Source organism: Populus euphratica, unplaced genomic scaffold (assembly GCF_000495115.2).
Source record: "Populus euphratica unplaced genomic scaffold, PopEup_1.0 scaffold1489.1, whole genome shotgun sequence".
NCBI lineage: Eukaryota > Viridiplantae > Streptophyta > Magnoliopsida > Malpighiales > Salicaceae > Populus > Populus euphratica.
The window spans coordinates 669-15,644 of record NW_011501334.1 but is presented as its reverse complement, the minus strand read 5'-3'; the positions used below and the strand labels follow the sequence as shown (position 1 = coordinate 15,644).

The 14,976-nt window shown below is 30.5% G+C and overlaps 1 protein-coding gene across 1 annotated transcript in view; it reads left to right on the top strand.

The window, feature by feature from the left end:
* Positions 1–3,194, top strand: part of LOC105117710 (lysine-rich arabinogalactan protein 18-like) — a 3,624-nt gene extending 430 nt beyond the window's left edge. The window contains exons 2-3 of the mRNA XM_011015461.1: positions 8–350; positions 2,766–3,194. Of these exons, the coding sequence (XP_011013763.1) occupies positions 8–350; positions 2,766–2,849 (427 nt within the window). The 3' untranslated portion in view covers positions 2,850–3,194. The remainder of the gene's footprint in view (positions 1–7; positions 351–2,765) is intronic.
* Positions 3,195–14,976: the final 11,782 nt, after the last annotated feature.

The window sequence follows — 14,976 nt, the reverse complement described above, 5'->3', positions numbered from 1 at the left end:
CACCGGGGGTAACACCAGTAGCATCTTCACCGAAACAGACTGTTCCAACTCCAGTGGCAACGCCATTGGCTACACCACCCCCAGCCGTGACTCCAGTTAGCTCCCCTCCGGCTCCGGTTCCTGTTAGCTCTCCACCGGAAAAATCTCCTCCGTCTCCAGTGCCTGTTGCTCCACCGACAAGTTCGCCTGTGGCTGCACCGACAGCAGAGCTCCCTGCTCCTACTCCTAGTAAAAAGAAGCCAAAGGAGGCACCGGCTCCTGGTCCGGCATTGTTGAGCCCACCTGCACCACCAACGGAGGCTCCTGGACCTAGCGCAGAATCCATGTCTCCTGGTTCTATCGCTGACGACGTAAGTTCTATCATTTCATCTTTATTTTTTTATGAACAACTTTGAAATTGGGTTTAACATGTGTGATAAGGCAATGCGGCAATAGATCTAGAAAACACAAATCATGAAAAGTTTATTAAAATGGAAAGATCCAGTTAGGGTTTTTGGTTTGGTAAGAGAACCGTAATGTAATTAATTATTGACGATGTTATTAGGTGTGTAATGTTATACCAGTAGGAGCTCATTTATATTTCCTAATATGAAGCCGATTATTGTGCTTGCTTGCTGTCTTAAGTGGATCGGTATTATTTTTTATTTTATTCATTTCTGTAATTATTAATAATTATATTAAATTTAATATATTTTATGTGTTTGAATATATATTAGCTAAAATGATTGTGCAAAGCGTAGGATTTAAATTATGTAGCAAAAATGTATTGTTTGAGTTTAAATTTCATTTTCTTATTTATGCTTTTTTTTATTATTATTAAACCGTGTTTTTCTTATTAATATCATGGTTATTGAAATCAAAACTTAAATCAATTAAAATAGATGTTTTAAAAAAATCCAAGTGATTTGAATTAAAGAGAAAAAAAAAGTGTTTCATCTTCCAAAACTTTCCTTTTATTATTCATTTATTTCTTTTTTTTATTATGATGAAAACATATTTGTTTATTAGAATCCTATTTTTTTAAACAAAAACCTATACTGATTCATAAAGCAATCTTTAACCAAGAAACAAAAAATAATGTTTCAATTATATCTATATGACTATATAAAAAAGAAAAAGAATAATTAATTTGAAGAAATAATATAAAAAATTAAAAATAATAAAAAATATATGTTATTCTTATTGTGCAATATTGTTTTTGAAAAAATTATGTATATTAGTTTTATATATTATTATTATTATTTTTTAAATTGTAAATATTATCATAAAGGTTCTAATCTTATATAAAAAATATGACATAACTGAATGATATTTTAAATGTCATTGTAATTATTTATTTAAGTAGGATTTTATTTTAAGATAAAAAAGAACAATTAAAAAAATAGAAAAGAAGGGCAGGATTTGATTTTTAAGATATTAAAAAAACAATTAAAAAATAGAAAAGAAGGGCAAAGAGAATCGAGTCCTAATGTGCCTAGACCTTAAATTAAAGGTCAAGCATTCTTGGACTTGCAAGATTAGGCTCTCAAGCTCGTCTGCCTTTTAAAATCAAAGGCTAGGCATGCCTAGGCTTTCAAGCCAAGCTCGTGCATATGGACTTTTTAGAAATGCCCATGCGTGCCTGGACCTTGGAGTTCATGCCTACACCTTTTTTTAGACCATTAAAATTTAAATTTCAATATATTCACATTTAAAAAATAAGTAAAAAAACATTTTAGGATCCTCCAAAACTCTATTCCTAGCCACTAAACACATTCTAATCAACTTAAACTCAAAACTAAATTAAACTAAAACAAAATTTCTGGACCTTGATTATTTTTTATCGGTATCATTAAAAGCTGAAACCACCTCTATTTCTCTCCTTCTTTTAAGTCAAACCCATAACCATCTCTATCGTACTCCTTTTCTAAAGTCTAACTCATAGACACCCAAATGAGGGTGTCTATGAGTTAGACTTTCCTCTTGTGTTTTCTAAAGTCTAACTCATAGACACCCAAGGGTGTCTATGAGTTAGACTTTCCTCGTGTTTTTTTTTTACTGAAATAAAGATTTTGATAAAATAGAGATCAAATTGTTGATAGACGCTCCATGAACAGTATAAATAAAAAAACTTATCCTTTTTCATTGTTAATTTCTGTTCTTGTTATTTTTTTAATTAAACCCTATAACTGTATATCGTAATAGCAATCAGTAATGTTTCAATGTAAGAAGTACATAGCCGTGAGTATTTTGTTGAGCAGTGAAGATGATGGAGATACATCTCGTCGGTGCTTGCTAAATAACTAGTGATATGTGAAGTGTGAAAAAAGAAGAAGAAGAAGATGAAAGCTACGGCAGCTTCGTGTCTCACACTCGAGACTGGTTCTGGTACAAGACTAGTAAACGCGTTTTGTAGCATGTGAGATGCACTTTCTGACAATTGAACTCCCATTCCCAAAAGAGTTGTCCACGACTCTGACATCAATGGGATTTGCACGCTTGGCTCACCGCCGACAACTTTTGATCAGATGTTAGAAGTTCCCGGAATCATTTCAACCACCGGAATCTCGCACTCGATACTAGTTCATACCAGTTTATGCATGGAAAGATCTCTCTGAGGAAATAATGCTCGGTAGGGTAATTGTTGCGAGCGTCAGAATGCGATTTTAACGTGGGTCAAGCTATAGAGAAATGTTTTGTTACTGTAGATATGAATTTAGGTGCAGTAAATATTATAATTTTTTGTTTTTTTGAGTTCTAAATTTTGAGCGAACCAATTATTGCAGAGTGGAGCGGAAAGAACAAGATGCTTTCAGAAGATAGCAGGAGGTTTGGCATTGGGAGGGGGTCTGCTTGCTTTGATCTTCTAGAGAGATCATGTTCTTATCCTCTTATCTCCTGGAGTATAATTATTATTATTATTTTGATCACATTGGATATTATTTAAATTTATTTTGACACTGTCTGGTTAAATTATTACTGTTGATACCCCATGGCGCGTGGTTTGGTTTCATCGTTCCTGATGGAAAGGGGTGGGAGGCATTAGGGATTCATTTGTATGTATTTATCCTCTTGGGAGATTTTGAGTGCTACTTTGTATTCTGTAGTTTTCTTCTGTTCGCTCTCTCTCTTCTTGGATTATTACAGACATGATGATTCTCTCTTGCTTGCTTTTTACGTTTTGTATTGAGCACACCTGTCTAGGTATTCCTTTATTCCTTACTTGTTTGTTATTTAATGAGAAAAAACTGTTGATTATAAGAGAAAGCTACCAGGAAGAAAGAAAGATGGCGGCGAGCATTGGCCAGGCGATTAGATTTTGATGAGTCAGCTCGGTAGAGCTCGTGAGTTAGCTTATAAGATAATTTAATTATTTATAAAGGGTTTGCATGGTGTTGCGGAGTTAAAATCTTCTATCAATGAGATCTAGGAGTGCGGTTCGTCCATTGGTCGTGGTAAGAGCTTCGTTTGACTCTGTTATTTGGGAGGAAAGTCCTATTTTGAGAAATCGTGGCCAGGGAATTTCAGAAAGCTCTATTTGCCATTTATGAAAGGACTAGATGTTATCTAAAACACCAACGCTATGAAGAATTTGATCATATTTATTTTCCTATAACAGATAAAAAAGAGTGTAATATGTTTTATATTAATAAATTACTCTCTTTAAAAAAATGGTATGATGGAGCTCTTTGATCTTTCTTTAACTACATTGATTATAAATCCATTATGATATTAATGAATTTCTTAAAATCAATTTTAATAAATGGATCGTTTGATTTCCTAATTAAATAATATTTCAATTAGATTTTCAAATTAATTGAAATAGCTAGTGTATAAATAAAGATTTAATTTAAATCCAATAAAGATATCGCAAGGCACTTGTATTTAATTAATTTTTTACTATAAAGATAAAGAGATTTTTTTTTTATTTTCATTTAATTAAGGCTTTAATTTTTTACTTTCTTTTTAATTTCATCCCTAAATGCATTAATTGAACTCACTCATTTGCATTAATTGAACTCACTCATTTGGCCGCTTCTTACAATCATGCAATTTTAAACCTAACTTGGCTCTAATGAATAATTTAAGCAAGATTTCAATCAATTTGAACCCAACATGTTCATTGCAATTTTGAGTCCGAAAAGGCTGCAACAAACTTAGGTCTAGTAAGACTTAAAAAATTCAAAATCATAACATGATGTGAACCGCATGTCATTTTTATGAATTGTGTAATCTTTACTAATAAATGTACATGCTTAATGCAACACAAAAATCTCATTTTTTAAAGCATAAATGTACATGCTTAATGCAACACAAAACTCTCATTTTTTAAAGAAAAAAAAAAAAAAAACATTTAACTTTGAAACCTTTTCTTACCATGTTTTACTTGCATTTAGCCAAAAAAATCTATCTGAGCTAGTTATAAATAAATTTCATTAAATATAACTTTTTTCTCACAAACCCAACTAACCCTCGCCCTGTATGCCAATAAAATATCCAAGAAAACATCTTAACATTGAATAATATGTTTTGGGCTCTCAACTAAAAAAATTTAATATTCATAAAAATACTTTTAAAACTTAATGATTTTTTTTTCAACAATTAGATTTGAATGAATATAGTCATTAAAATTTGCAGCAAAACAATGAGTCGAGTAACTAGAGAACATCAAAACAAAAACAATAAAATCAGATAGTTAAGTGGAGGACATCAGAATAAAAGCAACAAATTCAGATTATCAATGATAAAATTAAAAATAGGGACCTATACTTCAAACAAGTAAGTATTTATTTATTACTATACAATATTCTCATGAGGCTCATATGTAAATTCAGTAAATTTGAACCCAATAAGGTTCATTATAATTTTAAACCCATCAAGGTTCCAACAAATTTGAGTCCAGCAAGACTTTAACGAATTTGAAACCAGTAAGGTTCATAATAATTTTGAGCCTAACATGACTCCGGTAAACTTGAGTACAATAAGATTCTAGTTAATCTGAAGCCAACAATGTTCTTTGTAATTTTAAGCCTATCAAAACTCCAACAAACTTTAGTCCAACAAGACTCTAGCAAATTTAAACCCAACAAGATTAATTGAAATTTTAAGCCTGCTATGGCTCTTGTAAACTTGAGTCTTAGCAAAACTCTAGCAAAATGAATCCAAAAATGTTCATTGCAATTTTAAGCTCAATAAGACTCCAGTAAATTTAAGTCCCACAAAACTTTAGCAAATATGAAGCCAACAAGGTTCATTGAAATTTTGATCTAATTTTAATTTTTTACTAATAGAGTAGTCATCTCTAAGTTGACCTAATTTTAGTTTCTTAAAAAAAAGTGGTTGTATCCAAGTTAACGTATTTTAGTTTTTTGCAAAGAAAGTAGTCCCATTTGATTTGATCCAATTTTGAATTTCTGCATTGAGGTTGATCGTCTTTGATTTGACCCATTTTATTTAAAAAATATTATTTTTCTTTACAAGCTTACTACATAAATGCAAATTATTTTTATATTATACAACAAGCATTGTAAAAAGGGGACAATTATCATAACCCATATTTTGATTCCCATTATTTTTTAAATAAAATTACCAATAATATATTTTAAATTTTAATCATTATTTTAGTTACTTGTTTTTATTTAATTTTTTTGTATAAAAAAGAGAAAAATATTATGTCATTTTCATTTCAATCCCTAGCTTTTGGATTTTTTTTAATTTTCATTAAAGTAAGCCTTTAATTTTAGATTTTCTTTTTAATTACATCCCTAAATACATTAATTGAACCCTCTATTTTGGATTTTTTATTTTTATAATTTACATATTGGTTTCTAAAATTATGTAATTTTGACAAACTTTGCTCTAATTTTCACCTTTTCTCTTCAATTTCATTAGGAAAACTAGGAAAGGCTCCCTCTTTTAGAAGAAAAACTTCTTCCACCCATTTGCTTGATCATCTTCCTTTTATTCATACTTAACTAATACACCTGTATAAACAAAACTAATTGAACCTCCATATTCATTTTAAATAACTCAAACCCGATTGAATGAACCATGATAATACCTCTAAATCATTATCATTTTCTTCAACCAAAACACCACCAATATCCAGGAATAGCCTTCACCAATATATTCTTTCCCTTCATTCTTAACGTAGAAACCAACATTTTTCCCTCCACTTTCAGCGTAGAAACCACCATCTTCATCAACCATTTGCATTATCCTCTTAACAAAAAAATAAAAAAATCCTTTTCATTTTAATCCTGGCTTTCAGGTCTTTTTAATTTTCATTCAATTCAGGGATTAGTTTTAGATTTTTTTTCCAACTCCATCCTTAAGTGCATTAATCAAACCATTTAATTTGGTCACTTTTTACAATTTAGTCTTCGGTTTCCAAAATTACACAATTATGACCAATTATGCCAGAATTCTCACTTTTTCACTTCAATTTCACCCTGATTGAATTAATTGAGTCCTTTTAATTCTTATATAATTTTTTAATTTTGGCCCTAATTGAATTAATTGAAGTCTATAATTTGGGTTTCTTCTCCGGTTTAGTCCTTGGTCCTCTAATTCTTTTAATTAAATCCAAGTTAAACTATTTTTATTAAGATACTTTTTAATTAAGTCCCTAATTGCATTCTAAATTATTCATGATAGTTTTTTTACCTTTTTTTACTCAATCTTTAGATTTTAAAGTCAATTATTTGTCTAATTTTACCTCCAACTATATTGTTTTTATGTATGTATGTGTATATATATATATATATATATATATAGACGTGATTTGTATATGTTGTGTGAGTTTAAATATTTCTAATAAAAGCATTTTCATAGTAACACAAAAATTAAAACAAACAAATAAAAATAATTTATTGTTGTAAACTTCTCTTTTGTGTTGTGTAGTATTTTTCGTGATATAATAATTTGGATTGTGTCATCGTGTTTTCATATAGACCTAAATAAGTAAGAGTGGTATCTTTTGAGCCTATTCTAGACTTAGTAAAAGGAAAGGGCCTAAGGCCTATTTTTTTCTCATCTTTATGGTCCAATGCTCATTTTAGAAATGGTTAATTCGACAAGCCTTATTTTTAAAGGATTGATGTCAAATTTTTTACAAATCACCTAAATCAATAAGTCTCCTACTTCTAAGGACCAATATTAAATTATTTATTAAAAATGATAAAAGGATTGTAAGTAAGCTTAGGAAATAATAAGAATATTTCATGGCAAATAAAAAGATAGATTTATAAGAAAACATGTGGTAAAGCTAACATTTCATTTGAAAAAAATATGGTAAAGATGATATTATTCTTCCATTAAGCGTAATTAACTCTTTATTCGAATCTCTAAAACTAGTGCTAATCTTTAGGATTCTTATTTTTCTCTAATTACTAGGTGGCGACTTACATTTTTCATATATTTTCCCATTTTATTTTGAAAAGTCCCATTGATATCTAGGTGGGATAACATAGTGTGACATTCCTTATTTTTTTGGTAAGTGGCCTTATTATTTTTAAGTTCAAATAGCATAATCCTTATACAAAAAGGTCACCTTATCTATTATAAAAGATGTTTTCTCCTCATCTTTAGAATGCCAAGGGATCTAGTTGTAGCTCAAACTCGTATTTAGGGAGCTTAAGAACTCAAACTCGATCATGAAGTTTACAAGTCTATCTATTTTAGGTAGAGGAAACTTATCTATAGGATAAATTTTATTGAGATCAATGAAGTTTGCACATATCCATTATTTTCCATGGATTTTATTTATTATGATTATTTTATCGAGTCATTCAAGGTACATCACTTCCCAAATAAAACTAGCTTCAAGGAGTTTATCCACCTCCTCATATATAACTTTTATCTTTGGAAGGGAAAGTTGGGTTTACCTTTGGCTTATAGGCTGACATGTCAAGGTTAATGCTAAACTTATATGAGGGCTAAAAAATAAAGTTATCTTTTTAGATGTTAAGGATCTTTATAAGGGCTTTTCCCTGTCAATGATCCAAAATAGAGCCAATATTGGTGTTCATGCTTGTATTTGCTCATGAAGGTTGACCTTTTGTAACACTTATATTACTTCCATGCACATCTCTTTTCTTTTCTTCATGAACCTTTTCTAGTCTACCACTAAAGCTATTTTGCCTAAAGACAAGTGAAGATTCATCTTCTATAGCCTATTTGGTTCTCTTCTTATGATGGCCACCCTTTTTTGACATAAAACTTTATGGTTAAGTATCTTATACTAATAAAATCATTAATTTCATGGAGAAACGGTTTACATATGATAGGATTATAAAAGCCTTCATCCTTTAGGGTCATTTTAAGTAAAAAAATAGGGATTATAATGGGCTTATTAGGATAATTATTCCTCCTTATATATCATGTCAATTACATTTTCTTAGAGGTTGTACTAGTTGGGGTTAACTCGATCATCTTATAACCGTGTTAGGTGGTTCTATAAAAATTATATGTTCCTTGAGCATGACGTGTGACACTACTAAAAGATTGATGTCTTCTTTTAAATATAGGAGTGTCGAAGTAATAAATAACCCGGCAAGACCGAGGTCGAACCACATGGAGGTTAATTGTATAAATTATAGATAACAATAACATAATAACAACAACAACAACAATATCAAATAATAGCAGCAATAGTAGTAATGGTAGTTGTAGTAGTAGTAGTAGTAGTAGTATTAATAATAATAATAAAGAAGAAAAAGTTGATGAGAACTTTGAGATGGAAAATTAAACAATGATAATAACAAATGTCAAAGTTAGATGATCTATTAATGGTATGTCAAAGAAGTATAGTATAAACTCTTATTATTCAATTGAAATCACACACAAAGGAGGTTCCAATCGGATTATAAATTGTTAACATGATTACATTAGTTATCTTATTCGATTAATGCTAATACTTGTAAATCTCGTTAGGCATTCATGATTATAACTTATGTTAACAACAAATCAAGTTTCTTTCATAACTCAGGTGTCGGTTATACCATACAGTATAGGCTATAAAAGTGTCGAGCATTTTTTGAACCAAGTGTTATACAACATAAATCTAGATTAGTCATTTAACAAGCAAAGTATTAAAGAGTGAACAAGATAACAAATATAAAATATGTTAGTATCGAACATTAAAGTTCATGTTAAGTTTACACTATACTTATTCTTACACCATTAATATAACATTTTCACCTTGACATAATAAACTTAACTAAATATAATGAAAGAAAAAAAATAAACAAAATAGGAACATAAATAAGATAAAAGTTAACTAAGTAAAGGAAAGGAATTGAAAGGCATAAACTTGATATTAATGAAAGCAAAACTTAAGCATTACAAAAATACAAAGAGAGAAAGCAAGAACATGATCTTGATCTGAAAATCAAGATGCCTAAATGCATGGCAAATGCCTCCTTTTATAGGCTAAAATTGAGAACTATTGATTTGATGACTAATTGATGAGTAGGTGGCTAACTCTTGACTTGGTGATAATCTTTATCTTCTCTTGTTTGCCCAAAACGTCATTGATAACATCAGAATTGGAACCAATTAAAAAATGACAGTTATAGGAAATTATCTTAATCTTCCAGGAAAAACAATGGAGGTCATTTGGACGTCTATAACTCCAGATATGGGTCAAACACTGAACAGTGCTCAGGCTGGAGGATAGATTCAGACTTCTTTGTTGTTGCTATAATTTGGATTTGAAAATAGTCTTTTTAAATCTTGGGATCCATATGAAAGTTGTAGGCCTATGTCTTACCTTTCCATCCATATAAATTGGACTTAAATCTAAGATCTATAGCTCCAGATATGATCCAATTACCAAACAGTGTTCTGGTTTGGACTGCACCACCATTTCTTTTCTAAGTTTGGCCATCTCTTTGTCCTTTTAATTTCAGTTCTTAAACTCATTAATCAATCCTTTCATTTATGTGATAGGCCTATATTTAAAATGAATATTTACTACAAATTAAAGGTATATTATATTAATAGATATGTTATTATAAAACATGTTTTAGTTAAGGAGTTATTGATACTTTAAGTGCAAAATGATGATATAAAACCTTGATAAAAATGCACTTTTAAGTACTAATCACACCTCCCAATCAGCTTATTACTAGTTCCTAGTAATCAAAGAGATAAATGGAAAAACAATTTGTGAATTCTGCAAAGCAAGGTATTCATCATTCAACTGCCATTAATCTATCCGGATAAACAAACTCTCATTAAATTTATATATTTTCTCAATATCTCTTAAATAAGATATTAATAAACCTTTATTTTATGCTCAATATATCAACACATAGTTATGAGGCTTTTTTTTGGAAGAAAACAAAATTTTTGTTTTAATGTTTAAGGTTAACTTCTTTGGGTTGGGATTATTATTATTATTTTTTTAATATATATACATATAACTTAAAACACCATACATCTTTAACCCATGTAACGAGCTTTCGACTAATGACTCTCAGACCAATTAGTCTTAGGGCATTAGGTATTGAGACACCCCTATAAGCTTAGTAACTCGAGTTGCCGATACTAATACGTAGATAGTGCAATGTTTGATTTTCTTAAGCTTTTCTCCTCAACCTATGTAACAAGTGTTGGGTCAATAGCTTCCAAGTCAGTTGACTTTAGGGTATTAGGTGTTAAAACACCCCTTCGACTTTAATTGCTCAGGTTAGGGAAGCTACGAAACCAAACTTATCTATATTTTTATTATCATCATTTTTTTCTTTTTCTATTTTTTCTATTTTTTTGTTTTTTTAATTATATACTATTCCTTTCCCTTAGTTGTTACCTTTAACAAAAGAACATAAATAATGTAATAATCCACTATGCAACCCATAATCATATGTTAAAGTGTTTATGTGAAAATTAAGGTTTAAGAATACATGTTATATGAGTATATGAGTAGAATTAAGTGATAACAATGTGAGAGTTTGTAAACTTGAATATTTCAAGAAGTATTATGATAGACCTTGTTAAGAATGGTTACTAAGATGCGTCTTAAGAGTTACTTTAACAAAAGAGCTCCTTTACTCTATCATTCTAGTAACAACAATTTTGAACATGTTTTATGAAATAGAAAACACAGTTAGTTAAATTTTTTTGGTCAACTACTACCCTCTTTCCCCAACTAAAACGAGACATTGTCCTCAATTTCCTAAGGTAGAAAGATAGGATATAAAAGACATCACCTAAAATAACAAATACTGACAAACCTGAAACACACTTAAACAAATATAAGAAACAACAAAACACAAATATTATGTTATTAATAAAACCCAAAGACATAAAGATTCACAAATGAAGACTAAAATTCAATCTAAGCTTTTTACAACTTTTTATAGATGACCAATTTATGCGACTCATGGAGGGATCAATTACAGGAATGAAAGATTGTAGTTAGTCAATCAATTGTTCAGTAGTAGCAGGAGAGATTATGATTTGTCGTGCATAAGATGTTAGAAATTCTTGTTCCATAACATGATAAATAAATGACAACAACTTATCATAATAACCATCAACATTTAACAGACCTATAAGTTTATGGTGAATGTATAGTTGGGCCCAAGAGAAAATATGAAAGATCTCTTCCAATGCAACGAAGGCTCAATCCATATAATATACTTGTTGTATTTTCCTAGAGGGTTTAACATTTTCCTCCAAATAAATTCTATGTGCACAAATCAAAGGACTAATTCTTTTTATGTCAGCTATGGTCCGTCCTAATGTATTTTTGTTCATTTTCAGAGTTTGTAATAACTTACCTTCTTGAGTGCATTAAGTTTGGAAGAGATTATTACCGGAAAAGTTTCATTTTCTCCCAAAAATGAGTATTTGACATTAAATGGCAACGACTTCAACTTATGTTTGGGTGGTTGAACATTTGAAGGTATGGACTTAATTGATCATAGTGACAATTCCTCAATTTATGGTCTTCAATTACTTGCCTTTTATTCTTTCTAAAAATAAATCATTGGCAAATTATCAAATTCATCAATCTTAATTTCACTAAAAGTGGTTTGAAATTAATCATGATTTAATTTTTCAGTAAAGTCCACTTCTTGTAAATCATTATCATCTTCAGGTTGCTTGCAAATGTTGAAAATATTCATCGCCAATGTCATATTTCCAAATGATAGCTTCATCAGTCCATTCCTACAATTAATCAATGCATTAGAAGTTGCAAGAAATGGACGTCCTAAAATAACATAAAATGAATTACATGATTTAACAGGTTATGTGTCCAAGACAATAAAACCCATAGGATAAATGAATTTATCAACTTGTACTAACACATCTTCAATTATTCCTCTAGGCACTTTTACAGATCTATCAGCAAGTAAAATAATTACAAAAGTTGATTTTAACTCACCTACATTGAGACTTTAAAAAAATGAATATAGTGGTAAATTCACACTGACTCCAATATCAAGTAAAGGTTTTTTAATTTTATGCTCTCTAATAAAGCAAGAAATTGTAGGACAACCAGGGTTTTTATATTTGTTCTAAAGAATGACACTTACTTGTTCGGCAAGAAAGACTTTCTTTTTCACATTCAGTTTCCTCTTCACAATGCATAGATTTTTCAAAAATTTAGCATAGGAAGGAACCTATTTAATAACATCCAGCAAAGGTATATTGATGCTTACCTGTTTGAAAGTTTCAAAAATCTCAGAGTTGTGATTGACTTTCCTTTGTTTAGTCATGACATGAGGAAATGGAAGTGTTGGCGGGGAATCAGTCGTTTCTTTGCAATTTTTAGATTTAACCTCTTCCTTACTCTCAGAGATTGACTCATCATCTTTTTTACAAGGTTCAAGAGTGGGTTTTTCAATAACCTCACCACTATGAAGAGTAGTGACTGATTTGAATTGATCCATATATTGGCTTCCAAAACTACTTGTATTTGCATTGTATTGCCCCTAGGGATTTTGTTGTGGTTGAGATGAAAACTTACCTTTCTCTTGGAAACTAAGAGCAGATGTTAATTTTGCAAGAGTATCTTTAAAATCTATCATGTTTTGAGTAAGTTGAGTATTGATTGTCTCTTGCTTTTTAATGAATACATGCAATGTTTCCTCAAGATTTCTTCTAGGAGGTGGAGCATAAGGAGGTGCATATCCATGAGAATTTTAAAAATTATGGTGTTGTTGAAATGGTGGTTGTGAAGTTTGTACATTGTTATTATCACTCTTCTAACTGAAATTTAGGTGATTTCTCTAACCAGGGTTATATGTTTGCGAGTATGGGTTGTGGTTGGCCCTTTGGGAACTGTTTAAAGCATGAGCTTTTTCATGGAAACATTCCTTAAAAGAAGGCAAGGTTGCACAGTTATTGGTTGAGTGTTCATTTGTTTCATATATTTGACACACAATGTTTTCAACAAATTTTAATTGACCACTCTTTTTCAATTCTAGTGCCTCGACTTTTCTAGCTAAAGATGCAAACTTGGCTTGGAGGTCATGATCTTTCCTAAGGTTGTACATACCTCCATTAAATGTATGAGGTTAAGTTTTACTTGATGCCTAGGGTCCCAATTTTGAGCATTTTCAGCTAACAAGTCTAAGTACTCCATTGCTTCATCAAGGTCTTTATATTCAAAAGTTCCATTGCACATCAATTCAACCATTTGCCTATCTCTAGGTGTTAAACCTTCATAAAAATGTGAAACCAATCTCCATATTTCAAAATCATGACGAGGGCAAGTATTAAGCAAGTCTCCATACCTATCCCAACATTGGTAAAATGTTTCTTCTAGTTTTTGAGTGAAAGTGGTGATTTGTCTTTTGAAAGAGTTTGTTCTATAAGATGGGAAAAACTTCTTTAAAAATTGTTTTTGCATTTCATCCCAAGCATGAATGGATCCTGGTCTCAAATTTTGTAACCATGTTTTAGCTTTATCTTTTAATGAAAAAGGAAAAAGCTTTAATCTGATGGTGTTCATGCTACAATTTGAATCATTATATGTGTTACAGACTTCCTTAAATTCCCTTAAATAAAAGTATGGATTTTCCAATTCTAAGCCATGAAAAGAAGGTAAAAGTTGAATAATGCCTGATTTAAAATTAAAATGAGATGCATCGGGAGGAAAAGCTATGCATAATGGTGCACTTATTCTTGTGGGATTCATGTGGTCTCTAAGTGTTTTAGCATGTTTATTCTCATTATTCTCATTATGAAGTGATTGATTATCTGCTTCGACCATATTTTCTGAAAATAAATGAGGATACCCTACAGAGTGTACCACTTAATGTACGTGACCATGCTCTCATGCACGTGTAGAAATAGAATAAAAGGAAGAAGAAAACAAAAAAAAAGAAGAAAGAAGAGACAAGAAACAAAGTTATATACAAGAAAAGTGAAAAGAGAAAATAAAATAAATATTATAATTTATACAAAACTTACCTCCCAGGCGACGGTGCCAAAACCTTGACACGACTAAAAGATTGATGTCTTCTCCCAAGTGCAGGAGTGTCGAAGTAATAAATAACCCGGCAAGACCGGGGTCGAACCACAGGGAGGTTAATTGTACAAATTATAAATGGCAAGACCGGGATCGAACCACAGGGAGGTTAATTGTACAAATTATAAATAACAACAACAACAACAACAACAATAATAATAATAAATAAAAAGAAGAGAAGAAGAAGATGATGATGAGAGCTTTGAGATTGAATATTAATGTAAGGATTAAACAATGATAATAACAAATGTCAAGGTTAGAAGATCCACTAATAGTATGTCAAACAAGTATAGTATAAACTCTTATTACTCAATTGGAAACCACACACAAAGGAGGTTCCAATCTGATTATGGATTATTAACATGATTACATTAGTCATCTTATTCAATTAATGTTAATACTTGTAAATCTCGTCAAGCATTCATGATTATAACTTATGTTAACAACAAATCAAGTTCCTTTCATAACTCAGGTGTCGGTTATACCATATAGTTTGGGTTATGAAAGTGCCA